Source organism: Stegostoma tigrinum, chromosome 30 (assembly GCF_030684315.1).
Source record: "Stegostoma tigrinum isolate sSteTig4 chromosome 30, sSteTig4.hap1, whole genome shotgun sequence".
NCBI lineage: Eukaryota > Metazoa > Chordata > Chondrichthyes > Orectolobiformes > Stegostomatidae > Stegostoma > Stegostoma tigrinum.
This window is the reverse complement of record NC_081383.1, coordinates 9466345-9494053: the sequence shown is the minus strand read 5'-3', so window position 1 is coordinate 9494053 and position 27709 is coordinate 9466345. Positions and strand designations below refer to the sequence as shown.

At 42.6% G+C, this 27709-nt stretch overlaps 1 protein-coding gene across 2 annotated transcripts; it reads right to left on the bottom strand.

Moving 5' to 3' along the window:
• Positions 1-296: 296 nt before the first annotated feature.
• On the bottom strand, positions 297-27709 carry LOC125466016 (protein FAM174C-like). Of its 2 annotated transcripts, none has more exons than XM_048560106.2 (4): positions 27688-27709; positions 27089-27341; positions 10691-10813; positions 297-1663 (listed from the first exon to the last, which is right to left on the bottom strand). In XM_048560106.2, exons 1-4 carry the CDS (start codon positions 27704-27706, stop codon positions 1660-1662), a joined length of 399 nt encoding a protein of 132 aa, XP_048416063.1. In that variant the 5' UTR covers positions 27707-27709; the 3' UTR covers positions 297-1659. The 2 variants fall into 2 exon arrangements, with proteins under 2 accessions (XP_048416063.1, XP_048416062.1); XM_048560105.2 differs by lacking the exons at positions 27089-27341; positions 27688-27709 and adding exons at positions 8666-8746; positions 25285-25635.

Here is a 27709-nt window from a genome sequence, read left to right as displayed (position 1 = left end):
TGAAGGAGGCTCACTGAACCAGAAATGTTGACTTGTGCTTTCTCTCCACAGATCCTGCCAGACCCACTGAGTTTATCCTGCATGTTTTGTTTATGTTGTTTCTTCCCTTAATAACAGCATGCCGTGAAGTTCCACAAAGTCAACGGGGAGCGAAATAAACAATTTCTTGAGAATCGGAGAGTCTAGTTACTTGTCCCACCCCTGACTGTCATCCCTGAGGTGCTCTATACATTATATAGATTGCAGAGGGCTTCTGAAGAGCTATGAATAATAGATTAAAGAAAACTCAACACACATTTTCTTTCACAAAAAATTATTTTAATAAACAAGTAAACAAAAAGGATGGCATTGAATTGTAACTTTTTGTTGTTGTTTAAAAGGCTTATAAAACACTTCACAGTCCTGACAAGCTCACACAGTGTGCAAGAAGGGCATGTTGCACCTGAATTCATCTTATTGAAGCTAACAAAGAAACAGGCCCCAGTTAGAAGTAGCATGGCTAATGGCCACATGCAGCCGAGTCCGCCACAACTGCAGGCAGTAAGTGTGCATTCACATTTAAAAACTGCAGCGTCTCACACAACCGGCTGAAGCTGGTCAGCTGAACTTACTGACTTGCTACATTTGGCAGTAAGCAAGGCACACTTGATTTTTGGTCAAGGCCTCAGGAGTTGCCTTACTATTAACCAGTTTAATTCTGCACTGGCACCAGCTCGGGGAGAGGTGCATTTTCCCACTTTTGTTTTAAACACAGTCTAAGGAAATGTCACGGTTCACGGAAGCAGTCGGAATGGTGAATGTTAAAGGTTAAGTAGCATTCAGCATTAAACAACAACTAAAGACATATAGTTAATTGCTCTTATTTTAGTTTAAGTGGATGCTGTTACATGACAACCGTGTTTAAAAATTAACATTCCAGCGAGAGGTTAACAGAGACTTTCTTATATATAAAAAAAATTTGCTTTTAGCTTAATAGTCAGGCACAGGAAGAGCACTGTTGTTTATATTGCTAGGTGGATGTTTACTGCACACTCGTTGGGAAGACCAATGGGCTGCATTGTATTCTCCAAGGACTGTAGTTGGGGCCCCAATAAGAATGGGGTCATAGGTACCAAAACAGGCAAAAAGGTTTACCACTCCTCTTCATCCCCACCCATTCCCATAGAGTACACAATGCCAGTCACCCATGGAAATCTTACATAGTCTTCACTGTGCCCATGTGGTATGTCAATAGGCTTATCCACCTAATGTGATTTAAGAGCAATCGTTCCAGCAAATTTAAATTAAACAATGTCAATGTAAACAATTGAAGTCTGTAGGTTCTACTCGCTTGAGGCGGAGCTGTGACAAAGAAAAACTTAGTCCAGGCAATCTTTAACTCATTACCAGGAACTTTTTTCTGAATGACTCTCAGGAAATGATACAGAAATCACAATAATGGTGAAGTTTCCCCAACAATGGAAGAGTTTCAGCAGGTTCCCTTCGGTTCCTGAATAGTGAAGAGCTGGGTTATGCTGGAATTACCTGTCCAGTTGCACGCAAGATACAAATGTATTTAGTCAGTCATCGGTAAGTAATTAGCAAGTGACAAGAAGATTGAGGCTTCTGAAAACTGCATGACAAATAAGTCACATTCACCATATGTCTTCAGAATACTTATTACCTGCAAATAAAAGTTAAAATAAAAGTTAGCAATGCTATAAATTTGATTCCTAATTGTTTTCTCTCTAGTTAAGTGACTACACTTTTCTTAATCAAACCAAATTCCATAAGACCATAAGAAATTGTAACAGTAAGCTGTTCAGTCTTTTGAACCTGCTTTGCCATTCAAAGGAATCATGGCTGATCCAACATTGCCCCTGTCCACCTTCTTGCTCTTTCCCTGTAAACCTAGATTTCCCAATGGATCAAGAATCTATCCATCCTTATCTTAAAATGTACACAAGGACTCAGCCCCCACAGCTCTCTGCAACAAGAAGCTTCAAAGGCTCAATCCTCACAGATTAAATTACTCACCTCAGTCTTAAATTGGTACCATTTTTTCCTGAGACTATGCCCTCGGTACTACAGTCTCCCATGAGGGGAAACATCCTCTCAACAGTTACAGCGTCAAGCTCTTTAATAACTCAATGTTTCAATGACATCACCTCTTATTCTTCTATTTCCATTGGAGTAGAGTTCCAATCTGTTTAAACTTTTCAAAAGCTAAGTTTTTGGGATATACAAAAAGCACAAATTTGGACAGTTAGTGCAAGAATATTGAAGCAGAGCACAGATCAGAGTCTTAGTTTCTTCCTCTTCATTTTCTAACCAAACAAATTATTCATGTACAAATCATGCCTATACAGCCCACATTTGGATAACAACAGGGTCTCATTATGAATAATGATGTGGAAAGGAAGTTGGGTAAAATCTCCAGGTTATCAGTTGGAATTTTTGTGCACTTTAAGAGTTGGCAGTGCACTGGTTGTAGTTTTATAGCAGTCACTGCTGAGTTGAACCAATGCAAGAAACAACAGCTTCAGTCCTTGTTCAAAGCCACTTATCTTAAACCCAGGGAACTTGCATGACAGACACACATAGCATCATTGTGTACAAACATCAATACACACACTAAACATGCTGTATGTTAAAGACTGAATTTCAAAAGAAAAATAATTTTGTTTCATTCTAAAAGATAACCTGTAAAATTCAAATGAGAATATACTGCAGTGGGAAATTCAGGATTTTGTGTAGAGATACATCATAAATACGTACAGCATAGAAATTAGTATGCCAAAAGACACAATTGTTTGAGTAGGGAGGAATGTAGCACTCAAGAGAAAACAAGTTAGGATTTAATATTGTAAAATAAAAAGAAGATGAGGATGGCATTGGGGATATATTAAGGGGGAAATGTTTAAGAGGGGTGATGTTCCCAGGAATGGAACAAATTTATCTGAGCATTCAGTAAAAGATGTTTCGAGCTGGCAATCTCAGTACTAAATCAATGATGGGACATTAATTAAAATAGAATGAAATTTTCACAGTTTAGAATAGAAACATACTTGGAACATGTAATTTCTGTTAAGGGAACAGGTAATGCCTTGAAGCACACCCATCGCCCCACTTACTGGGTGTTGGCTGAGCAGTGTATTGCTAGTATCGACAGGTGTGAAGCTGGAAAAGCACAGCAGGTCAGACAGCATCTGAGAAGCAGAAAAGTCAACGTTTCAGGCCAACTTTGCTATGAATGGAGGGGAGCCCAGAAATAGATGGAGGGGGCTGGTACTGGGCAAGGATAGGAGAGATGGTGACAGGTGGATGCAGGTAGGGAGTTCATGATTGGTCCATGAGAAGTGTGGCGCAGATAGGTCAGTCGGAAGATGGAAAGGTAAGGTCAGGTCAGGGAGGTGAGGAGGAGGGAGGGGTGGAGGGCTGGACATGGGATAAGGCTCACGGTGGAGGGATTTTGAAGCTGGTGAAGTCACTGTTGAGGCTATTGGGCTGTAAGCTCCCAAGGCAAAATATCAGGTGTTGTTCTTCCAGTTTACGTTTGGCCTTATTTTAACAGTGGAGACAGCCAAGGACGGACATCGTCAGGGGAGTGGGAGGGGGAATTAAAACAGATAGTAACCAGACGGTCAGGTTGGTTAATGCATGCAGGGTGCAGATGCCTTGCAAACTGGTCCTCGAGTCTGTGTTTACGGTCTATCGGAAAGACCACATCAGGAGCAAAGGATACAATACATCAGGTTGGATAAAGTGCAAGCGAATCTCTACTAGATCTGGAAGGATTGTCTGGGGCCTAGGACAGAGGTGACAGAAAGGTGTAGGGGAAGGTGTTGCACCTCTTGTGGCTGCAGGAAAAGGTGCTGGCCATGGTAGAGAAATTGGTGGACTGTAGAGCTGACGAGAGTGTCGCGGAATGAACAGTCCCCGCAGAAAGCAGACAGGTGGGGTGGAGAATACCATTTTAGTGGTGGGGTCTGATTGTTGGTAGCGTTGGAGGACAATGCGTTGGATTGTTGGGGTGATGAGGATGAAGGGGACTCTATCCTTATTGTTGTTGGCGGGAGGACATTGAGGACAGAAGTGCAGGAAATGGAGATGTGATTAAGGGCATTCTTACGTAAAGAGGAAGGGAAACTATGGTCCCTAAAGGAGGATGATATCTGAGATGTCCTGGAGTAGAATGGTCAGAAGCCTCACAAGACCAGGTTATATTCAAAAGGTTTATTTGAAAATACAAGCTTTCAATCTTACTCCTTCACCTGAAAGGCGGAATAGGACTCCAAAAGTTTGTGTTTTCAAATAAACCTGTTGGACTATAACCTGTGATAATGGGAACTGCAGATGCTGGAGAATCCAAGATAATAAAGTGTGAAGCTGGATGAACACAGCAGGCCAAACAGCATCTCAGGAGCACAAAAGCTGATGTTTCGGGCCTAGACCTTTCTCTCTGATGAAGGGTCTAGGCCCAAAACGTCAGCTTTTGTGCTCCTCAGATGCTGCTTAGCCTGCTGTGTTCATCCAGCTTCACACTTTATTATCTTGGACTATAACCTGGTGTGGTTTCTGACTTTTCCGACTTTGTTTGCTCAGTCCAACATTGGCACCTCCACATCCTGGAGTAGAACGCTTCATCCTGGGAGCAGATGCCGTGGACGCAGGGAAATTGGGTGTCTGGGACAGCATTTTTACAGGAGGGTGGGTGAGAGGAGGTGTGGTCAAAGTATTTATGGGAGTGAGTGGGTTTGAAATGGATGTCGGTGGTGAGTTGCTTTCCAGAGATGAAAACAGAGGTGTCCAGGAAGGGGAGGAAGATGTCAGAAATAGTCCAGGTAAATTTGAGGGCAGGGTGGAACATGTTGGAGAAGCTGAAGTACTACAGCTCCTCGTGGGAGGACGAGGCAACACCGGTGCAGTCATCAATATGGCAGGGAAAGAGGGGAGGGATGGTGCTGGTGTAGTTGCAGAAGTGGGACTGTTCCACAAATCCTACAAAGGCAGGCACAGCATGGGCCCATGCAGGTGCCCCAGTAACCCTTTGGTTTGTAGGAATTGAAGGAAAAATTGTTGAGAGTGAGGACCGGTTCAGCCAAGTTTCTGCTTTTTATTCTGTATTACTAATTCAACTTGATTGCTACCTGCTTAAATATGATTTCAACACTTTACTCCCATCAGTGCTACACAGTAATGGCCTACGAAAAGCCCACTCCTATAGTGCAGGGTTGGGGGTGCAGGCTGCATTACCAACTTGTTGTCCCAACCGCTCCAAAACTTCCCTACATGGACAGACTGTCTTGATTACTGAGATGAAATATGAAACATGTTGCAAAACAGGAGGGAGGAAATAAAAGTGAACATGGGTTTGATGGTAAGAAGAGAACAAGTGTTCTCAGTAATTACCGTAAAGCCACATTTGCGATATCTTTGTTCTAGGTTGTTGGTCACTGCCACTGAGACAGTGTCCCTAGGTGGTAACCAGCCTTTAACCTCAGCTGAACATTCAAAATCAATATCGAGAAGCCTGATGCATATGAGCCCTCACTGGGTTCTAGTAGCAGCTGGCAGGAGACAGACCTGTCAGATCAATTCACCTGAACAGACCTTTCCCAAGTGGGGCATCCAACACAGCTTGATCTCCTGGGGAACAGAGGGCGTCACCTAATGATAAAATGACAGTAGGAAACGGATGATCTCCTTGTATTTTATTCCCCAGCTTCACTAGGAATATTTTAGGTACAAATGCTTATTCCCTACGCTCTCTTTAATGCCACTGTCCTTAAATTTACCCATTGCATTAAGGATTTTAAACTACATATTGTTAAAATTCATCTTCACCTCTGAACACATTCTATCATTTATTTTTCTCTCCTATTATCATCTTCCAACAGCAGCACTGATATCATCAAGGGAGTTCAGATACTCAGCTGTACAGCTCTCAAACAAGGACCTGTCAAGAGCAGACAGCAGCTCTCCCACCTGCACCCTCACCATCACTGAGACTGGAAGTGAAAACTATTCAAATTATTCACCTTGAAGAAACCCACATGCACAAACTCATTTACTCGATTTGAATTAAAATAGAACGCTGCCTGATCTCAGTCAGGGTCCCTGTGAAAAATGTAAAAGCCCCAACTGTTGATGCAGCTGCAACAACAATTTTCGAGAAGGACCACAGATTCTGAATAGGTTTTTCCCTATATATTCAAGTTTACGTACTTCATTGTGCAAAGCGTAACCATATAATCTAGGAAGAATGAAGGATTCAACCTCAAACCTGTGCTTAGTCAACCAAGACACGGTTAGGGCATAACAATTAACCCCATTGACCTCAAATTTGAGAATGTGGGAGAAATTAAGCATGGAATCACACCCCTGATGGGTAAGCAGGGACAGAATTTGATGCAGCTATCTGACTGTCCCCTCCCCAAATATAATCCAACAGCCTAGGTTCATATAAATTGGACAACTAACAGGATGTGAGGATGATAAAACTTGTATATTATAGCATATGCAAGTTATGTCAACACACCTCTCTGCAAATTAAGTCATTCTCAAATGTAGTAATTGCTATAATCCAGGAAATGTGGCAGCCAGTTTATTCAACAAGGTTTCCTAAATTGCATTGAAACAATGAACTGATGATCAGACGTTGGTTGAGTATTCAATATTGGTCAGAACACAGTAGAGAACTCATCTTGGACTAGCAGCAGGAATTCTCTCTCATCCACCCAGGAGGGCAGGCTGAACCTAATGTCTCATCCAAAATACGATGTCTCCAACAGATGCCGCTGGGCTCAAACGGCAGCCTGGATTAAATGCTCAGGTTTCAAAAAAGGTCGGGACTCATGACCTTATGACTAGGTTGCAAACAGCTAACACTGAGCAAAGGCACCAACTAGAATGTACTGGCAGTTGTGAACAGCGAGTTCCAGAAATTTACCACTCAGTACAAGTAATTCCCATTCTTGATTTCCCAATTAGAACTTTCGGAAACCTACCCGTGACTCGCAAGTTGCCTTAAGTAAGTTGCTGAAATTTACAGGAAGGCTCTTTAAAGGAAAGCCCATGGCACCGACTAACATAATTTGAATTCATACTCAGAGCAAAATGCAGGTCTTGACACGTGAATGAGAACCAACTGTGATTTATACCATTTTACCACAAAAGGCATGAAAGGTAGTGAAGGAAATAATCTTTTCTAAAGCTAAACACATGATTATCAACAAGAACAGCCCAGACCAAGCAAATTCCAATTAAATCAGAAACAGGCTGAAAGTGGCCCCTAAAAATTCAGCAAATCTAAAGTTACCATGCAAGTGATTAAAACAAAACCCAATTTGCTGAGGAAAAGACTTCTGTTTAACATTCACACTCGGTGTGTAAATAACCCTCTAATCTGTGGCAAGGAAAAGATGCCCAGAGTTGCTGAAGTCATTTCTGACTGTCTCAGCTGTGTGTTTTTGGTCTTTAGTTTAAATTACTCTGGGGAGAGCAAAGACAGGATTATCTACGCTCAGTATTGACACTTAAAAATCACAAACAGTGTGTGCAGAACCGAGCGTAGGATTTCACTGTGCAGTAAACTTTGATGTGACAGAAGTTATGAAATAAAGGTTAAAAGATTAGGTTTAGCAATAACTAAACCATGTAAATGGATATAGTGCCCAAGCTTACATTCATCCTCAGATTAAAAAAAAACCGGATAGGTACATGGATGGGAAGAGTTAAGAGGGATATGGATCAAACATGGGCAATTGGAACTAGCCGAGTGGGCACCTTGACTAGAATGGACCTGTTTGTTCTGAAGGGCCTGTTTCCATGCTGTATTCCTCTATGACTCTATTATAACTTTTACTTATCTTAATGCGAGGTGCTTTACAGCCTCCTGGACTTGATATCAAGCTCAAGACCTTCAACCTGTGAACCAACTGTCATTTCTTTCCTTTCTTAATTTGTTACATTCTCTCTCCCCTGTCATCGCTCCATTCCCCTCACCCTTGTGGAACTGTCTGTTCTTTCAAGCCTGGCAATTAGGCACACCACTGTTCTGCCATTTTCATATGCTGATCTTTTAATCTGAACTATCAGCATCTTTCCTCCCATAGCACTCTACATCCTACCACCATCCACCACCACCCCCCCCACCAACTGTTACATAAATACTACCCTCTTCACTTCACTTCAGCTCTGATGAACAGTCATCTCAGCTCGAAACGTTAGTTTGCGCTCTCTCTCCATGGATGCTGCCTGATACGCAGTGATCTCCAGCATTTTTGTTTTGTTTTGAGCACATCTCCTTACCCACTGCAGATTCCTATTCCTCCTAGAGGCTATGGGCTTCACACCAACTATCCTGCTCTAAGTGCAATGCCACCCAGTATAAGGTGAAATCTGGATGAAAGGACAGGCCTTCCTGTCAAAACATCAAAGTAGCAGGTTGACTAACCCAACTCCATTGACCACATAACATCCAAGCTACAACTTCTTTTAATTCTATAGTCAGGAATATTTTACGATCCAGCCTGTTGAGGAATTGGGGGAATGGACATTCTAAATGGGGAGCCAGGAACAAGGCAGGGATTGGAGTTTGATTTAGAGAGAAGTGTGGAGGAAGTAATAACAGAGGATTACAGGAAGAGAAAAGGCAGGGTTGCAAAGACCTACAAAAACTCACAGCAAAGCAGTGGAGAGTGTCTCGAAGCATTTGCAGTGGATGGAAAGTCAGCAAGATTGAGAGGCAGTGTGGTTAATGCTCCTGCAAAGATTGAAAGAGAAAGTAGGAGAACATCATATCAGCACACCGTAAATACGGCAGACCACTTTTATCCACATGCTAAGAACCAGCATTATTTCCCAGTACTCAAATAGTGTAAATGTTAGTTAACAGCACACTCCCATTCAGATGCAGAGTAACATCATTAAGTGCAGTCTGGTCAGGTAATGTCCCATATAAAGTAAAGTTTGCTCCATTTGGTCAAGACCTCTCACAAGTCCTGCTGGGTACACTTTTTGTCTCCCCATATTAAATGTCTTGCGGCCTGCTCGCGTGCATTCTAAAAGGGCAGAGTTAAGCTGTGGAGGATCGTGTACTGCAAACTCAATTGAGGCTGTCAAACTTACTTCATACAAAGGTTCCTATAGCTGGCGGAAAGCCACATTCCATGATTCTCAGCTGAATTTAAACTTTACCACTTAGAACTTGAGAAAACGCACATTCTTTTGCAGCAAAACATGAACCAGGGAAATGTTCATACCGTTTCTCCCAATCATAAAAGTATCAAATACGTCAGCAAAATATTACAGGTAGATATACTAAACAGTGTCTAAATACATTTTTAAAAAACTACTGAAATGTGCCAATACTAAAAAAAATTTTAAAAGGCACATCACATTGTGAAATGACAACTTAAGGCCATTCAATTTTATCTTTCTTTAATATTGTCACCTTAGAAAATTTCTTAAGGGAGCCCCATTTCTTGACCCTGGTACAAGTTGTAAACAACCCACATCTTGGCAAACGTGCTCTACTTGTTGACCATCTGCACTGTAAACAAATGCCTTATGGCTGCTTCTTAAACTGTTCACTTCAAAACCCTGAACCTATGCATGCTTATTCTATTGACTGACCTTAAATCTGAGTTTTCTTTTGGATTTAACTGTACTGCATGGGGCGCGGGCTGGGTGGGGAGTTTAGCTCAGTTGACTGGACTGTTGCTTTGTGGAACAATGTGATGCCTACAGCGTCAGTTCAACTCCCACCAATGGCTGCGGTTATCACAAAGGACTCTCCTTCTCGACCTCTCCTCTCACCTGAGATATGGTGGCTCTCAGGTTCAATCACCACCAGTCGTCCCTCTCTAATGACAGAGCAGCTGTATGTTCCAGAAAGATTACGGTGACACAAAAAACACGTTTAAAAGTCCCTCTGAAACATCACTTGTCAAAGGCATCACAGATGAGCTTCAATGTACTCCTGTGCATCTAGCCTTAGACATGGGGTCCTCTTTTTGCCATAAACAAGCAGAATTGTATCCAGAAATCCAAATGGAATATACAGCAGGGAGACTATGGTGCAGTCGTAATGTCAGTGGACTGGAAATTCAGACGTTCAGGTTAATGTTTTTGTGGCTTGGGTTCCAATACCACAATTGCAGCTAATGGAATTTAAGTTCAGTTAATCAATCTGAAACTGAAAGCTAATGGCAAACATGAAATTATCATGGATTCTTGTAAAAATCCAACTGGTTCACTCAAACGTTAGGGAAGAAAATCTGCCATCCCCAGCTGATCTGACCTGCACGTGAATTCAGACCCACAATGGCGAGATTGACTCATCACTGCTCTTTGAAATGGCCACTCAGTTCAAGGGTAATGGAATGGTGGACAAACTGTGCTAGACAGCAGCACCCACATCACACCACATGAACAAATAAAGAGAAAAAATAAGAATGCTGTAATGCTAAAAAGAAAGGGAATCAGTTTCCTAAACTCAAAGTGGGATGCCTTCTACTAGATTTTTTAAGTTTTGTTCTTACATACTCAGCATTAGATGTTTTTAAGAGATAGGAATAATTTGAAGAAAGCAACATTGCTCAAGCACTTAAAGGGTGAACTTTACAGGAAACCATTAGATCATAACAGAGACAAATGTGAATGATTAGGACTGAACCTTGCAGTCAGTACACTCAACAATCCTCACCTTCTCATGCCCTTTACTTCAAATAAAGTTGTGTCATCATCATCAGTGTCCACTGGAGCCATTTCCACATGGTCATCATATGAAGCAAGCAGGCCATACTTCTTTCTTTGCGTTTTCTTTAACCTAAAGGATAGAATTTTATTTAAAATTAGTGATTAAAAGGACTTCCAGTTCTGGGAACCATTATACAGGGCTCTAAGTGAAGGAATTCTTCATTTTTGCAATTGGTTCATTTCACTCACATGCAGAGAAATGTTAGCTTCCGGTTAGAACAGCATTTTCACCTACAAAATTAAAGCACGTCTAGTAACCACTTATTCTAAACTCTTCCTCATCTATCTTGCTTTGCCTTCACTTACACGTTTGAGACTCATTTACACAATCTTCTTTTCTAGGCCTTTCTTTTACAGGACATAAGTTCATGGAAATTGTCTTGTTTGATTTTCCTTATTTCTTGCAATCAGCTGGAAGTGGCTCAGTAGATCCTAACTCTTGCCTCAAAAGCAGAAGATTGTTTCAACTACCATTCCACAGGCTTGACCACAAAATATAGATTGACACTTCAGTACAGTACTAAGATAACACAGTGTGGGGCTGGAGGAACACAGCAGGCCAGGCAGCATCACAGGGGCAGGAAAACTGACATTTCGAGTCAGGACCCTTCTTCAGATTGGGGAATCGGGAAAGGAGTTCTGAAATAAATATAGAGTGGGGAGGGCTGGGTTGGGGAAGGTAGATGAATGGTGATAGGTGAGTGCAGGTAGGTAGTGGGGATTAGTCAGAGGGGAGGAGGAGCAGATACATGAGAGGCAAGATGGACAGGTCAAGAAGGCGGGGATGTGAGGGAGGATTGGTCTTGGGAGGAGGCAAGGTGTGGGGAGATGTTGAAGCTAAAGTCCACATTGAGACCATTGGTTGTAGGCTCCCAAGGTGGAATATGAGGTGCTGCTCCTCCAGTTTCTGGGTGGCGTCATTGTGACACTGGAGGTGGCCCAAGATGGACATGTTGTCCAGGGAGCAGGAGGGGGAGCTAAAGTGGTTCACGATTGGGAGGTGTTGTCGTTTGTCGCGAACCGAGCATAGATGCTCTACAAGCGATTTCTGAACCCCTGCTAGGTCTCACTGATGTAGAAGAGGCCACATCGGGTACAACAGACAGCGGATACAATAGACCACATTGGCAGATGAGCAGGTGAACATCTGTTTAACGTAGAAAGTTGGGGCCTGGGATGGGGGAGGTGTAGCACCTCCTGTAGTTTCAGGGAAAGGTGCTGGCGGTGGTGGGGTTAGTGGGAAGAGTGCAGCCGATGAGGTAGTCACGGAGTACGGTCCCTCCGGAAGGCAGATAAGGGTGGGGAGGGAAATATATCTTTTGTTGTGGGGTCAGATTGCAGGTGGCTGAAGTGGCGGAGAACGATGCATTGAAATCTTCCATAGCAGACAGATGTTCATCTGCACATTCCAAGGCCAACATTCCCTCTCATCCCCTCCTCCTTGACCTATCACAGCCTTCTCTCCCACCTATCCGCTCCTCCCACCTCACTGACCAATGCCCACCACTATCTAACTGCACTCACCTATCACCATCCTACCTACCTTCCCCAGCCCAACCCCCCCCCACCATTGATTTCAGAGCCCCTTTGCCCGTCTCCCATTTCTGAAGAAGGATCCCAACCCGAAACATCAGCTTTCCTACTTGTCTGATGCTGCCTGGCCTGCTGTGTTCCTCCAGCTCCACACCATGTTATCTCAGATGCCAGCATCAGCAGTTCTTACTACCTGAGTACAGTACTGAGGCATTGCTGCACTTTCAGAAGCTCCAGCTGAGGTGTTACACAAAGGACCTGCGACATAATTACACAGCTCTCTCTTCCAGAAAAAGAGTTATGGAGTGTCCCAATAATTTTCCTTTAATCAAGATAATTAAAAGCAGATCATCTGTTTGAAGTAATGCTCACACTGTTGTATGTGGGAGCTTGCTCTGCACAAATTATGTGTCAAGTTTCCCACTTAACAGGGATCAGACTTTGAAAGTATTTCAATGGGTGCTGAGTCACCACTGGACATCCTGATGTTATGAAAGATATTACATCAGTGCAAATCCTTCTTTTTAAACTCAGGAATTTCATCACCTAAACAAGACTCGATCTATCTTGTCTATTCTGTCCTACTTTTTCTGGCTGCAGTCGAACATTCTATTAGTCTTGGCTTCTCACATATTTCTAAATTTAAAAAAATAGAGCCGCAGGCAGTTGGAGATAAGAGTAACAGATGGCAGTGAAATGCATGACCGGTAACATTATGCAATCTCCCACTCTCTGTCTCGCCCTGGTAGAGCAGAAACAGCAGCATTGGCAATAGATCCTGTGTGGCACATTACATTCTTTTGTTAAACACAATGCTAATGGTGTGGAGTGAAGGTTAAAACATGGATGTTAAACAGAATATTTAAGTGCTTTAATTGCCTCATTAGGAGCTTCAACGCTTTGGGTAACTTAGGCTAAATGGGATTCTAATTCATTTTTAAACGTTTTCACAACGCAAAATAACAAATTGGAGAGAAATTCATTGTTATACAAGGTAAATTATGGCAGTTCTGCTCAATTACTAAAAATAATATGCAACACAAAGTTAATGGGGTAATAGCTCTTTAAAAGAGTCAGCTCAGGTATGATGGGCCAAATGACCTCCTTCTGTGGTGTAGCAGGCCACGAGAGTGCACTGCAAGCACCCTCAACATGTCACAATGCAGCTTTTATAACACATACCATCTCCTCTGATTAACCGTGGGCAAACCAGTGAATCAGGAGATGGCAAGTATCAGAAAGGTTCCAATGAGAATCGTACTTCAGACACCGTACATACATACAAACATCTGCAAATAAATCTAAAAGGGAATTCAGTAGTAATATTTCCATTTATTTGCTTACAGAATGTGGGTATCATGGCCAGGTCAGTATTTTTTGTTCATCCTAACTGCCCTTGAGAACTAGTGGTCAGTTGCTCTCCAGGTGCTTGTGATCAGCCGTCTTCTTGAATAGCTAAGACCAAGCCAGGTAGGGTATTGCCTCTGATGTTAGGGAGGGAGTTCCAGGATTCTGAGCCAGGGACTAGAATGCGGAAGTCACCATCACAAGGAGCAGTTGAGCTGAAGAGCAAAGGTGCATTTAAGAGGAAACTGGATAAGCAGAAGAGGAGAGTTGATAGAGGAGTCTAAAACCTGAGGGCATAGGTTTAATGCGAGAGGGGAAAGATACCAAAGAGAGTCCAGGAGGAAAACTTTTTCCACAGAGGGTGATGAGGGATGGGCTGCCAGTACAATACTGTAATTTAAGAAACATTTGGACAGGTGCATGGATGGGATAGGTATGGACAGATATGGATCAAACGCAGGCAAATGGAATTAGATTAATTGTGAAAACTGGGTAATACATACAAGCTGTGCCAAAAGGGCTTGTTTCCATGCCGTAAACCTCTATGACATTTTATTAGGGCTACAGAAAGTTTGTGTGGATCTTTAACAGAGGCAAGGACCAGCTAACAAGGTGTACATCTCGATGAACACAGCAGGCCAAGCAGCATGAGAAGAGCAGGAAGGCTGACATGTTGGGCCTAGACCCTTCTTCAAACCAATTTCTGTAAATTCTATATAGAAATTTACTGTTTAAATTAGAACTGGCATTTCTATAGCAGCTTTCACAACCATGGGATGTCCCAAAATGCTTTACAATAGTGACTACATTTCATTGGCTATAACATAGATACAGGGCAGCCAATTAATACATAAAAATCTACCACTAAACAGCAGAGTAATGACAGGATAATTTGATGTGTGATATCAACTGATATGTAAAATGTTGATCTGACACCACAACTAACTCACCTACTTCAACTAGCATCACAAGATCTTTCATATTCAAAAAGGCAAATGTGGCCTCGGATTAATGTCTCATTTGAAAGATAGTATCTTTCACAGCACGGCTCTCAATCAATGGTGCATTGAGGGACAAGATCAAGTCCCAGAGTAAATTAAAACAGTAAATGACTTTCAAATAGCTCGCAGTGACTGCCTTGTAGAAAATATTTCAGTTCCTTCCCACCCCGGATATTCACAGCTTCCGTATTTGTACAGCAGAACATGAATGTAGAATTTAACTTAGCAAAAGATAAGAAAACATTTACTGCCTATATGAAAAATCAGTAGCTTCTCCATTGAACACTCAGACAAATGAACACTTGCATTCATTTTGGCACCTTTGAACATTATTAGCAATAAAATGACAAACGGGAAACATAAAATAAAGGCAGACTTTTACAACGTCCCTTACATCAAATTGCTTCACATTCAGGAAGTAATCTGAAGTGTAACGACCCGAATCTAGCACATCACATCACTTAGATTAACTTGTATAGCATACTCTCACAGATAATATAGGGATAAACAACTTTAACCCACATTTGATGACATTGGTGGAACTTTGGTCAAGATAAATAGACCAATGAAATCTATGACATTCACATGCATCAATAGTGCAGTTTTAACATTCTGACTGAAGAAATCACAGCACCTCTGACAATGCAGCACCCCCTCACTACAACATCTGTGGTCTTGGAGCAAAGTTTCAATCCCCAACTTTGATGAGACTGCTATGTCAAATTAAAATGCAGAAATATTGCAGATAAGCAGAATTCACATCAAAACTCATCAAAAAGGCATCAGCAGAATCCTGTGTTTCTCTTTCAGAACCCACACTGGAAGCTTTCTCTGTTCAACTACAGTGACTAATTATTCCTTAATGGTTAAATGTATGCCATACCCTTATGGATTACAACTCTGAATATAATTAGCAGATTAAAGGGGAACTGTATTCATCTAAATTACCATAAAATGCTATTCCGACTGCTGTCTCGGTTGCTCTTTCTTTGTTCTTGTGCTTTAGAAGTGTTGGTTAGAGGTAGCCTGGGAGCAGACATTTACAGTACAATCCTTTTAAAGTGACATCAAGGACGGAGACTGCTCCCCCACAGCTCATCGTTCCCTTTCAGAATGTCATTGAAAAGAAAATAAGCTGGGCTGACTGTAGCAATATGTGCCCCAGGAATGCAGCTTAGAAAGACTGAATGTATTTAAGTTTTACCTTTAAAAGTGCTCTGCCAATTTAGAAGAAATAAGTTAGTTTACAAACCACAGTGCAGTTAGATTTGGGTAAAGTATTTCAAAGAAGAATACAATAACAGCCCGACCCCTGAAATGGAAGGGAAGCTGCACTTCATACAACCCTGCAGTATAGAACAGGCCCTTTGGTCGATTGAGTCTGTACTACCAAAAGTACGTGACTACCCACAGTAGTTCCACTTTTCTCACTAGGCCCACTGACTCAAATATTATGAGACTTCAACTGCCCAAAGTACTTTCTAAAGGTTGTGAAATTTTCTGCCTCAACCACTATGCATTCCAGAACCCCAACACCCTCTTGGGTGTAACATCAATAGTCACTTCAGAATAAATTCCCAACCTTTTATCACCCTTTAAGTGTCAAGGGTTTTCTGATTTCATACAATCCCCACAGTGTGGAGCCAGACCATTCAGCCTATCGATTCCACACTGACCCTCCAAGGGGCATCCTACCCACATGCAGCCCCTTCCCTATTCCTGTAACCCTTCATTTACCGTGACTAATCCACCTAGCCTGAACGTCCCTAGACACTATGTCTGTGCTAAATGGTCCAATCTACCCAACCTCCACAACTTTGGACTGTGGGAGGAAGGCAGAGCACCCAGAGGAAACCCACACAGACACTGGGAGAATATGAAAACTCCACACAGACAGTAGCCCTAGACTGGAATCGAGCCTGGGATCCCTGGTGCTGTGAGGCAGCAGTACTAACCACTGAGCCCTTGTGTGTCCTTTCATTCCTGAAAGGAGAATGAAACTTGCAGGGAGGTGGGGTTAATTAGTAATCTCAGTGTAACAGATCCACCAAAGGGAAAACTGAATATCATAGTACATTCGAAAGAGATAGCCTCCACACACAAATAACAGTCATAAGTTCAAACAAAGCTCATTTGAGGGGCAATCTGGCTAAGATTGAATGGATAAATAATTTTTAAATTTTGCAGATTGTTACTGGTGAAGTACACCTAAGATAGAGATAGCAGGAACTGCTGATGCTGGAGATTCTGAGATAACCGGAAATGTCAGCTTTCCCGATCCTCTGATGCTGCTTGGCCTGCTGTGTTCATCCAGCTTCACACCGCGTTACCCTTTAGATAAACGTGGGGTCTCAGCTGCTTAGAATCTACTATATTAATGGCTGTCTGTCAGTCTCTTCAAAGTCATCTTCCTAAATTAGCTGAAGTTACAAAGTTAGGTGAGAAGATGAGCTGCAAGGAGGATACAAATATTTGCGGCTGCAGTAGGCTCGATCAGCTGCGTGGTCAACTTCTGTTCTATTTCTTATGCTCTCAAGAAAGGTCTGGCTTGAATTTGTTTGATATTCCTGTAGTACTGAAACATCTAACTGTCAGAAAAAGATTATTTACCTCACCTAGTTTTTTTTTCTTAATATCTTGAAAACGTTGATCAAATAGTTCAACTTGCTAAATTTCAGGGAATACAACCCTACTTTGTTTATTCTCTCTGCACAGAGCCCAGGTTAACATTCCAATAAATCTACATAGCTCTCCTTTGCAAGCTACTTATTGAGACTGAAGATATGCTGCCCAAAGCTGCTCGTGGTACTCCAGAGGTTGGCCATTCAGTATTTTGTATAGGTGAAGCATGACTTCGTATTCTTGTCCTCTGGATGTAAGAGATGAAAGATATCATGCACCAGATGTTTAATTAGGCAGCAAAAGATTTTCAGAAATTCTCAAGAGTTTTAATGCCAATTTATAGTTTTATTACAAACACCAGTTTCCACATTTCCCTGTCAAGAAGCCAACTCCCCACTGGGGGTGAACCCAGTTCTTTGATTTTAAAAATCAACCTGTTCAGACATGTTACAGCACACGTATAAGGCAGGTAGAACTTGAACCCAGGCCTCCTGGCTCACAGGTAAGGACACCATGACTGCACCACAACAGCCCTTAAGAACTCATCTGTTAAGTATAAAATCCAATGAATGTCTCTGGTGCTCAATTCTAAGGGTCAGCTGGCACACCTCCAAAGAGATCTGCACTTCTAACACTAGCACTCTGTACATCTGCCTTCTCTGTTGGCTCAAGCAGATGGCAAGGTTACTGCACAGTTTTGAAAAGAGTCGAAGGGCTTCTCCTGCCATTTGATCCTTCCCTTCACCAGTCAGAAAGGAATTCAGCTTGTTGATATTAGCACTAGGTTGCTGCATTATTGATTTCCAAGTAATTCATTGCTTGAAAAACTATTTCTGGCTTTTGAAGCATGCTTAAAGATATCATGTGAAGTTTCACTAGATTATGTAAAACTGAGCCTAATTATCTTAATTGCACAGGGTAAAGGCAGTCATCCAGAGTGACACGCTCAACGATTCTTTAAGGTGAAAAGCACGTACTGTATTTAATTAAAATGGAAAATCACGTACTGGCAGTGACACAACCAAAGCGAGAATCAAAAGTGATTTGGCGCATAATGCCTGTGTCACATTTTACAAGAGCTATTATACCCATTCCCTTTCTTTCCCATAGCTCTCAACATTTTCCTCGAATCATTTATCCAATTTTCATCTGCTAATGTATAATTCTTGTTCACACTTTAAGACAGTGTACCCCAGAACATAAGAGCTTATCGCATAATTTTGTTTTACTCATCTAACATCTAATTTTAAAAAGCGCAATCAACTCAAGTCTTTTCCAAACCTACCATCACCTGAAACAGTTTTATTTTATTTACTTTAAGCCCTATTCATTATTTTGAACTGAAGTTCTGTATCCCTGGGAGCATTTTATTAAATCTCCTATGTGCCATTATTAAGCTGTGAAATTGTTCTTAAAAAGTGTAATATCAAGAATCATAGCCTATAGTGTGGAAGGAGGCTATTTGCCCCATGAAGTCCACACCAATCCTTTGAAGATCATCCCACCCAGACTCACTCCTCCCTCTCTATAAACACTGCATTTCCCATGGCTAGTTAACTTAGCCTGTACAACAGTGGACACTATGGGCATTTTAGCTTGGCCAATCCACCTAACCTGCACATTTTTGGCCTATGGGAAGAAACTTATGCAGAGAATGCGCAAACTCCGCAAAGACAGTTGCCCCAAATGTGGAATAAAACCCAGGTCCCTGGTGCTGTGAGGCTACAGTGCTAACCACTGAGCCACAATGCTGTCCCACTCTAGAATTCGTCACAATATAATTTATTACATAGACTAAATGGAATTAAATGAAATAGCCTCCCCAAGCTTGTGATCTATGCTTCTAATTATGAAACCAAGAATCCCATGCTTTCCAAGCCATCTCGTCTTAGTAATTTTAAAGACTTGTATACAAATGGCACCGAGTCTCTCTGTTCCTACATCGTTATTAAAATACTGCCATTTAAATTTTTTTTTTAAAAATTCATTAACGGGAGGGGAGTATCGCTGGGCTAGGCAGCATTTATTGGCCATCCTTAATTGCCCAGAGGGCAGTTCAGAGTCAACCACATTACTGTGGGGCTGGCTGGAGTCACACAGGCTAGACCAGGTAAGTACAGCAGTTTCCGTCCCTAAAGGGCATTGGTGAACCAGACGGGTTTTTCCTGATGTGGTCATCACTGGTCTCTTAATTCTAGATATTTTATTGCATTCAAATACCACCATCTGCTGCGGTGGGATTCAAACGCAGGTCCCTAGAACATTTTCTGGGTCACTGGATTAACAGTCTAGCAATAATACTACTAGGCCATTGCCTCTGGTAATTTCTCATAACAAAATGAATCACATCACACTTCTCCAATTTAAAGCACATTATCCAGCTATTATCCTGGTTGGTTAGTATTATCCTTGCCGTTTAAGGCATTTCCACATGTTATGTCATCATAAAATTTGAAATGATGCCTAAAATAACCAGGTTGGTAACAAATATCAAAAAAGGGGAGCAATCCCAATATTAAGGCCAGGGGACAATGTTACCTTCTTCCAGTCTGAACGACAACCAGTCGCCACTGAATATCTCATCCATGTGGTTGTCTCTTTAATAGCCTGGGCTTCTATTTTCCAAACATATTTATTACGTGGTACTTTATTTAATGTCTTCTGAAAGTTCAAAAGTCTTTTGAAGTTACATTTTTTTCATTGATCCTCTTCACTACTTCAAAATAACTCAATTAAGATAGTTGAACACTGATTTTTCTTTAAAAATCTTCACAGCTTTTCATTTATACTCATATTATTCCAAACATCAATTAGTTTTGTCCTCATTATTGGTCCAGACCTTCTGATGTCCAGAGTAGTAAAATCTGGGCACAAATCTGTGTTGAGTTCAGACTGTGCAATTGATCAGGCCGCTTAAACTTTCAAAGATTGATTGCTGCTGACCAGACATTACAAAAACCTCTGACTCTGTAATCAGGGTTCATGTTTGTTTAATTAGGAGGTAAAATATGACCAGATCAACATTAATACCAAGTAGGAATAATGCCAGAAAAATCACAAACCTGACATGCTGCAAGTGTTATCCAACAAGACAGATAAAACTGGCAGCTCCAAGCCAGTTAGCCAAATATCAACGATGGGGGGTTTGAGTCATAGAGAGAAGTCTACAGCACAGTAAGAGGCCCTTCAGCCTATCAAGTCCGTGCCAGTTAAAAACAAGCACCTAACTATTCTAAGATAACAAGGTGTACAGCTGGATGAACACAGCGGGCCAAGCAGCATCAGAGGAGCAGGAAGGCTGACATTTCGGGCCTAGACCCTTCTTCAGGAAGCCCTTGGCTTGGCTTGCTACGTCCATCCAGCTCGACACCTTATTTACTCAGATTCTCCAGCATCTGCAGTTCCCACTATCTCTGACCTAACTATTCTAATCCCACTTTCAAGCACTTGGTACATTGCCTTGAATGCCTTAGCATCACAAGTACACATCAAAATACCTTTCAAAATGTTATGATTGCTGTTTCCACCACCTTTTCAGGAAGAGAATTCCTGATTCCCACCAGCCTCTGTGTAAAAACATTTTCCCCTCACATCCCGTCTAAACCTTCTGCCCCTTACCTTAAATTTACATCCTTAGTCACTGATCCCTCCGATCAGCAGAAAAGTCTCTTCCTATCTACGTCCCCACAATTTTATGCAACTCAATCACGGTCTCCCTTCAGTCTCCTCGCTCCAAGGAAAACAACCTCAGTCTACCCCAAGACGATAAAATATTGGAGCAGAATTAGGTCATTCGGCCCATACAGTCTGTTCTCCCATTCAATCATGGCTGATATGTTTCTCAACCTCATTCTCCTGTCTTCTCCCTGTAACCCTTGATCTCCTGACCAATCAAGAACCTACCTCCGTCTTAAAAATACACTCAAAGGTTCACGTTAACCTCAACAGAATCCTGAGCTAGGACTCCAAAGTCTCTTTGTATTTCAGATTTCCGATGTCTTTTCCCAGTTGGAAAATCATCTAACCTCTATCCATGCTGCCAAACTGCATAGCCTCACACTTGCCCACATGGTGCTAAATTGGCCACTTCTTTGGCCACTCTCCTAGCTTGTCCATGTCCTTCTGCAACCTCTCTATTTCATCAACACCACCTAACCCTCCACTTACCTTTGTCAACTGCAAACTCAGCAACAAAGCCCTCAGTTCCTTCGTCCAGATCGTTAACATATATCATGAATCGTTGTGGTCCCAGCACTGACCTCTGCAAAATTCCACCAGCCGACTGCTGCCATCCTAAAAAAGTTCCCTTTATTCACACTCTGCCTTCTGTCATTCAATCCTTTATCCATGCCAGTACCTTGTCCCAAATACCATGGACTCTAATCTCATTTACCTCCTCCATTGCAGCACTTTTTCAACAGCCTTCTGGAAATCTAAACAGATCACGTCCACTGGCACTCCTTTGTCTAACTTGCTCATTACTTGTTCAAAAATACTAATTAATTTGTCAAGTATGACCTCTTCTTGACAAAGCCACGTCGACCCAGTCCTATTTTATCATTTTATTCAATCTCTCTTCATAATTAAAGCACTCCAAACCAGGCATCATCTTGATAAATTTCCTCTGCACCTCCTCCAGTGCAATCACATTTCTTGTATAATGGGGATCACAGAACTGCTCTAGCTGTGAGCTAACATACTTCTTAAAAAAGATATTGATCCTTCTGGTCAACAGGAATGATGAAGCACTTCCTCTGCCCATGGGAAGTTTTGAGCCGTGACTACACGGAGTTGTTTTAGCCAGGGCATCCTATCCTGACTGTAGTGCAAAGAGTCCAGTGTAGACTCTCCAAGGCAGGTTTGGTGAGTGAAGACGAACAAAGGAGGTACCAGACCTCCTTTTCATGACTGTTGTTGTAGTATTTAAAGGTCTCAAGACTTGGAGGGTGAAGGAAGAGCTGAAGAGGTGTCAGGTGGAAGTGAGACAATTAGCTCAGGTGCTGAGAGGGTGAGTTAGGGGGGTGACAGAAAAGAAAAAGCGGTGGTGCTCAGTTCAGTCATGATGATTAATCCCCTAATTGTGCCTAGAATTAAAGTGTATAACATTCTGGAACAAATAAAGATAAGCCCCACCAATCAGATCCAAGTCTCTTACCCTAAGCAATATAGTCAGGGCACAGAAAATATAACATGCTAACACTGAAAACATTGCAAATGCCTCAAAGGATGCTCCATCACCTGCATTCAGCTGAGTTAATCCCTTTCCCTTGTTTTGATACGGGACTGTAAGCTTGTGAAATCCTCTGGCATTGCTCCCAAATCACTAACAACATTTATCTGGTCACATTTTCACCTCACAGTAGAATAAGCATAAGCCCAAGCTCTGGCAACCAGATAACCTTGAGGGGAAAAAAAAGCAAACATTTTCCATTACGCCATGGTGTAAAGGGTAGCATTTACAAAGAACAAAGAAAATTACAGCACAGGAACAGGCCGTCTGGCCCTCCAAACCTGCACCAATCCTCTATCTAAAGCTGTCGCCCTATTTTCCAAGATAGGAAAGTGTAGAGCTGGATGAATGCAGCAGGCCAAGCAGCATCTTAGGAGCACAAAAGCTGACGTTTTGGGCCTCAACCCTTCCTATTACCTCTGAGCCTATTTTCCAAGGATCTGCATCCCTCTGCTCCCTGCCCATTCTCGTATCTGCCTAGATACATCTTAAATGACGCTATCGTGCCCGCCTCTACCACCCTTACACTTTTCCCTTCTCACCTTGAAATCGTCACCCCTAATAATTGAGTACCCCATTCTGGGAAAAAGCTGCTTGCTATCCACCCTATCTACGAAGACGATATTCTTCATAATACATGAAGTTTAATTCTGAATTTGTCGTGCTTGGTTCAAGCTGAAAGATAATTTGCATTCAGAAAAGGAACTGATAAATTCATGAGAAGTTTTAAGCTGAACCATTTAGACAAGCTGTGGAATATAAATATGCTAAAGGTGACAGTTCAAAAAAGGCTGTGCATCAGTCACCCCGACAGGATAATCGTACAATAGCTCACAAGTTCTAAGTACACAGCATAATCCGTAAAACATGCAAGTGAGGTAATTTTCACGGAGATGGTACATTTCAATTACACTAAAAAACTGTTAAGAATTATTTGCAGGGAATAGGAGTGAGGTCAGGTTGCTTTTGGCACCATGGTAGTGTCCCTTCCTCTGAGCTAGAAGAGCCAGGTTCAAGTCTCACCTGTTCTAGAAATGTTTCTTAACATTACTGAAGTTGATTTAAAAATATCTGAAAACAGCAAGCTTCAAGAGTAGGACAGAGTTCACTTCTTGCAACGCTTTCAAAATAATGCATGCCATCAAAAAAGAAAGGTAGATCTACATTACACTTCTCATATTTTAAGAAAATATTACGCTTCTTCCACTGCTGCTTCAAGAAACAAACGTACGGCATCACCCAAATTTTCAGAGTAAAACTTGACAATCAGTCAAATGCACACAAACTATTGCTAAATTTACTGCAGCAATTTGTATCAAAGGGAATAGAGCTGCTGATATGTAGGACTTTGTTGAGAAAGAAAATTTACAACCGGAACAAAGTGAGACAGATCACAAATCTGTTTAAACACATTGTGTTGTGTGTATCTCAGGAGAAGTGCCAAAAAAAAGAGTTGAATTGCATGTCTCATTCCAAATGACAAGTCTACAACCCATGCTGACAGTTTACTGCTGAATCAATTTCAGCATTTGGCCAATTTTTTTCCATGACTGAGCATTTAAAACAGAAGTCTAAACAGTCAACAGGATTGTAACGCATTCCATTCACCCAGGTCCATCCTGTCAATGTGGTCATAATGTAACGCTTGGATCCCGCCCTCGGTCACCCAATCCCTGCACCATCTATCTTGTGTGTGTCTGGTCTTTCTTTGATCTGCTTGATCCATTAGGCACCATTACACTACCAAATCCCTTTCCTCCCCCATCTCTTAAGATGTTCTACTCCCAGCCTCTCAATCCCTTCACTCCACCTACCAGACTCTCCACTCTGCTTTGCCTAACCCTCCCACTCCACATCCACCCGATTCTCACCATTTCCACTCCAACCATTATCCCTTCCTGATCTGATTTCCTCTAATTCCCAGCCTATTCTCCAACTCTTCCCTCTGCTCCACTATTTATGGTCACATTCCCACCTGCTATCTCAACTTCCCTTCCACTCTACCACATCCACTGTGGTCCGTCATCACTTCGCTAAGCTCCACTTATCCAACCCCTGCCTCCTCTCTCCTACATCATTTCCTCCATCAGTTTCTACTCCCACTTGCCCCAAGACCCGATCTTCTACATGACCCCATTCACCCTTTCCCCTCCACCATCTCTGCCTCTGCAACATTCCTGTCTCTTACCCTTCACTGCCCGCCCCAAACCCACCCACACCCTTCTCGGGCCATCTTTTATGTTCCCAACGCCTCTACCCCGCCCCCAAAGCTCCTCCACATTCTCCACCTTACTTCATTCCCGACCCCAAAGCTCTCTGTCCTCCCTCACTCTGTTCAACTCAACTCATCCTAATGCTCTCCACGAGTCCCCTCCATCGTCACCCCCTCCCAAATCCCTACCCTTACCCTTTCCTCCCTTCCCCACCCCCCAAACCCCCTCTTCCCAACACCCCCAAATCACCCAAATCACCCTCTTCCCAACACCCCCAAATCACCCTCCCCCCCATCCCCCAAATCACCCTCCCATCCCCCAAATCCCCCTCCCTCAAATCCCCCAAATCACCCTCCCCCCCAATCCCCCCATCCCCCCCTGCCCCCAAATCACCCTCCCCCAAAATCACGCTCTCCCCACCCACCCACCCCCCGTGACCCTCTCCCCACCCCCGCACTTCGCCCCCGCCCCCGTTCCTCACTTCGCCCCCGCCCCCGTTCCTCACTTCGCCCCCGCCCCCGTTCCTCACTTCGCCCCCGCCCCCGTTCCTCACTTCGCCCCCGCCCCCGTTCCTCACTTCGCCCGGGCCCGGTACCTGATGCTCCGGATGATGAAGTACACAAGCCCGAGGCCGCTGATCCCGAGCAGCACCCACACGGCCCGGCGGATCACCGATTTGTCAGGGTAGGCGGCCTGGTGGGGGGGAGGCGGCCCCGTGCTGCTGCTGCTGTTGTTGTTGTTGGCCGCGTCCGTCCGCGGGGCCGGGCTCAAGACAGGGTCCTGAACCGCCACCGACACACAAAGGGCCACAGCCAGGACCAGCGACACCGAGCTCGAACCGACACCGAGCTTCATCCTGCGGGAACCTCCTCTCCAACTCCCCCGGCTCCTGCTGACTAACACGGGGGAACTTACTCGGGGTAACGCACGACTAACGAGGAAGGTGCTGCATCTAAGTCCGTCCGGGCAACAACAAACTGCCAGAAAACTGCAGCTTAAATCAGAACCGACTCTTGTTCAATAAGATTGATAAATCAACATCATTTTTAATCAATCTGAACCACTTTTAGATTAGAGATGTACAGCTTGTTGTACAGCTTGTCTTTTACAAAGTTGCTCCAATGACTTCTACATTTTAATCATTGTGTAGTTTTTTACAAATTATGAAGAAACTCATAAATTAAAACATCTATATTATGATTCTTAACTCATCAATTCCTCTGATCTAATAATTCATATTGGCAACAGAATTTTCTTCATACTGGCCCCTTCCACAACCCAGGTATCAAGTGACCTGATGGGTTGTGATGAAGAGTTGCTGCACTTGAAATGATAACTCTGCTTTCTTCGTGCAGATACTGAAAGACTGGCTGAATTTCACACACAATTTCTGTATTTGTTTCTTTGTTTTATTCAATTTATCTGCCAGGTGTGGGCTGAATTGGAAGTAATTTCATGAGATTGAATGTAAACTACATTTAGTCTTAACCAAAAAAAGTCCAGTTTTAAATTGTCTGTTTTACAGCGTCTACAGATTATTGAGATTCAGCCCACTCCCCAGATGCTGCAAATAAAATCAGGGTTTTATACAGCTAAAGCATGACCCCCGACGTCTGAGCCAGTCTTACCTATTCCAGAGCTATTAACAGGTTGATTAGGGAAGTATGAACCATTGCAGCCAGTTCAAGACCCACATGCTCTGGAGGTATGTCAGTTTGAACAGGTTGATTACAAAGTATCTGTCATAAAGAAAACAGATTTTCAGGTCACAATCGCAGAGCTGCTGTGGGAACTTACCATCCAAAAATTTACTGTCATGTTTCCTACATTGTAACACCTAAAAAAAGAAGTTCATTGGCAATAAAGCACTTTGACCTGTTGAGAGGACATGGAAGTTGCTACACAGACACAAGTATTTCTTTCTTACATATATCTATAGTTGTGACAATTTTGTGAAATGCCAAGCATACAACAGATCTGCTCATTACTGACCACATTGTGCTGTATGTTTTGCTCTGTTTGTATCTCTTCTTGATCATTTTCTTATGTGAATAATACGCTGATTTAGCTTTGCATTCCTGTATGCTTATTCTGATGTGGGGTCCAGTCTAAAATACAGCTAAGAACTTTGTCCTGATCTGACTCTCACCAATCAGAATCTTCCTGCCTGGTCTGAGAAGTAAAAATTATAGGTAACTGTTCTTGCTATAGAGAATCATAGAATCCCTACTGTGTGGAAGCAGGCCATTTAACCCATCAAGTCAACACGACCACCCAAAGGGCTACCCACCAAGAATCCGCTACCCTATCTCTGTAACCCTGCATTCGCCATTGCTAATCCACCTAGCCTGTACATTCCTGGACATTATGGGCTATTTAGCATGGCCAAACCACCTTACCTGCAGATTTTTGGACTGTGGGAGGAAATCAGAGCACCGCAGGAAAACCATGCAGATACAGGAAGAATGTGCAAACTCCACACAGATAGTTGCCCAAGACTGTAATCAAACCCTGCTCCCTGGGGCTGAGAAGCAGCAGTGACAACCACCATGTAGCTACGTATCTCCATCTCATTGATGATCCAACAAGTCAGCACCCTCTTTTCATGCTGTATAAAATGGGTTCCCTTTGTCCAAGTCTGCTTCTTGCAGCCTGAGGAACATAAGATAAAATAAACTTCAACTGTTTATCAACTTCTGGCAATCCTGATCTGTTTGCAGAGTTCAGCTATATACCACCAACAGATAAATGAAGGGTTAATCATAAACAGACTTTGGAATTTATAATTAGGGTGTAGTTATTTCCTGCTGCTTTAGTTTGCAACTGCACAGCCTGGATGAAAAAAGAACTTGGAGTTATAAAACCCTTTCACATTCACAGGAGCTTTTTTTTTTAATTTTAACACTGCTATAGACTCACAGAGTCATACAGCACAGAAACAGACCCTTTGGTCCAAACAGTCCATGCCAAACATTATCCCAAACTAAACAAGTCCCACCTGCCTGCTCCTGGCCCATATT